Source organism: Nestor notabilis, unplaced genomic scaffold (genome assembly GCF_000696875.1).
Source record: "Nestor notabilis isolate BGI_N333 unplaced genomic scaffold, ASM69687v1 scaffold8862, whole genome shotgun sequence".
In the NCBI taxonomy this organism is placed as follows: domain Eukaryota; kingdom Metazoa; phylum Chordata; class Aves; order Psittaciformes; family Psittacidae; genus Nestor; species Nestor notabilis.
This window is the reverse complement of record NW_009916923.1, coordinates 4,370-6,675: the sequence shown is the minus strand read 5'-3', so window position 1 is coordinate 6,675 and position 2,306 is coordinate 4,370. Positions and strand designations below refer to the sequence as shown.

The following is a 2,306-nucleotide window of genomic DNA, read 5'->3' as shown; positions in this document are numbered from 1 at the left end:
CAGGAATGAAGAGAAACACTTCCCAGTGTCACTGACATTCCACTAAGCTTCCTGCTTTTGCTATGGATATTGTACAGCTAAATAAGCATAAGACTAATTAGAGATAGAGCTTAAAAAGTAAAGTGAAGTGGTTTGTCTAGTTTTTTTAAATGTAAGTAATGCAAGATATCTGACAGAATTTGTGGTATATTAAAAGATATATTAGGGAAACCTACCACAAAAGGAGTTGGTATTATATCTGAGAACAGGTAAACTGGAACTCCTTGACTGATGAAGGTGTTAGCAGCAAGTCTTGCAAACCTAAAGAAGAAAAGATGTCAAGGAAATAGATTCATTTTCTCACCAACTGGTTTCCTAAAATTCACAGCTTCCTGCCTCAAATTAAAAAAAACCCAAAATAACCAAACCCAACCCAAAGCAAACAAAACCCTACATAAACAACTATTACACAGACCCAATTTAAAATGTGTTCCCTCACTATTCCCAACAGACAAAGCACAACTCCAAGAACTGCTTTGACATTACAGAATATAAAAATACTATAAATCCCTCACCTTAATTCACTCTCCAGAGAGAGAAAATACTGTTGAAGCAGATACGAAATCATAATGGATCGCATAAGACATCTACAAAATACTTAAAAGTTAAAAAGTACCTTTTGCTACTACCTCCGCTGGAAAGATGAGCCCGAGCATCAAAACCAATCACAACTCCTCTTTTTTTCAGGTCACTGAAATTCTTCTCAAGGTATCTGCAAAATCCCTGGAGGCAACAACAAACCCACCTCATCAACCCAATCTTAACATTTAATTTATTGCTGCATTAAAATGATTGCTAAGATGTTGGTATCTTAAAAACATGAGCACGCATAACATCTCACCAAACTTGATTGGGGTTCAGTTTGTCTTGGATCAAGAAACACCAAGAAATATCAGAAACCTTCAAATCAATATAGTGAAGCTGGATAGCATTTTAGTACTTTTCCAAAAACCAGAACCAATTCCAGAAACAAATAACGTGATTAGCTGTGCCAGGTCTTGGATAAGGAAGAGGACAACTGGCCAGTATTTCAGTTTTTCAGCTCAAATCTCTCAGTTTTTAACTGAACCTCACCCTTAATAATGACACATGTTTAAGACATGATACACCACCACTCTGGGCTGCAGTAATTTCAGGTTTTTGGTTTTTTTTAAGCTCTCTCCAAGGAGATCTACTTTAGGACCTGCATGTGTATATATAGCTTCTCTGCATTTATGTAACTTTACATGTCCAGCATACACAAAGCTTAGCCAAATGCTGGCTACCTTTGGGGTTATCTGTAGTCCATCAGAACTAACTGATCCACTTGTGCTTAGCTGTATCTGTGTATAAATTCAATTGCAAATCAAATATGGAAAATAACTTCTTTTAATGGATTAATAGCTTATTCCTACTTGTTTCAGAGATCAGCACTTAGCTACTAATTTACATTCAAATTACTTCTGAAAACTGGAGGAATAGTAAAAAACTTGAACTTCCATATAATACCCATTTGCTTGTCCTAAATGAGGCTCTCCCGTTTGTATAGACAACCAGTTAAGTGAGATAAAGTGCTGAACACAGTACCTGGGTTGTCTGGATAATAGTCAAGTCATTCATATGGGAAATCCCTGCTCCCATGGCAGCTCTGAGCCCGGCTGTGCCAAACTCCATTCGCGAGCCAAAGTATTTCTGCAGCTCTCCGGCATTTCCTTCAGCAAGCAGTTGCTTCACTATTGCAGAAGTTTTGGGATTCTGTAGATACAAAACTCAGATACTCTAGAAGATTTGGTTTGATTGCTTTTAACACCCTTAAGCTTCTTAACAGAACTGACTTTCTTTCCCACTCTTTGTACTGTGTTATTTCAGTATCAAAGCATCACATACCACTTCAGGAACACCAGAACTCCTGCTTCATCTTCCTAATTTTAAGTCAGTACAATCTCAAGTATTACTTATTTCAGATTTACCTCCTGAAGTGCCTTGACAGCAGTGTATATATCACATTCTGGGAAGTGAAAAGATTTCCAAGATGTCTATTTTCATATTTTCTGGTTTTAAAAACAAAACAAAAACAAAAAAGCACCTTTACAGTTCAGAGAAGTGTCACCACCACAGAAGAACTACTCTAGACATATAAGAAATAAGTTAAGTTGATGATTAAGAAGTATTTGGTACATCCAAAGCACTAAAGTAGAGTTTAAAAAATAAAATCGTCACCTTGTCCAAAGACTGGCTAACACCAGGGGAACTAAGCAGATTGGCCAGAAGATGAAGATGACAATTTC

The 2,306-nt window shown here is 36.9% G+C and overlaps 1 protein-coding gene across 1 annotated transcript in view; it reads right to left on the bottom strand.

Moving 5' to 3' along the window:
• The window catches only part of PGM2 (phosphoglucomutase 2), a 14,322-nt gene extending 12,552 nt beyond the window's left edge, over positions 1–1,770 (bottom strand). Inside the window, exons 1-3 of the mRNA XM_010024828.1 lie at positions 1,606–1,770; positions 656–762; positions 216–300 (exon numbers count right to left, since the gene is read on the bottom strand). Of these exons, the coding sequence (XP_010023130.1) occupies positions 216–300; positions 656–762; positions 1,606–1,692 (279 nt within the window). The 5' untranslated portion in view covers positions 1,693–1,770. The remainder of the gene's footprint in view (positions 1–215; positions 301–655; positions 763–1,605) is intronic.
• Positions 1,771–2,306: the final 536 nt, after the last annotated feature.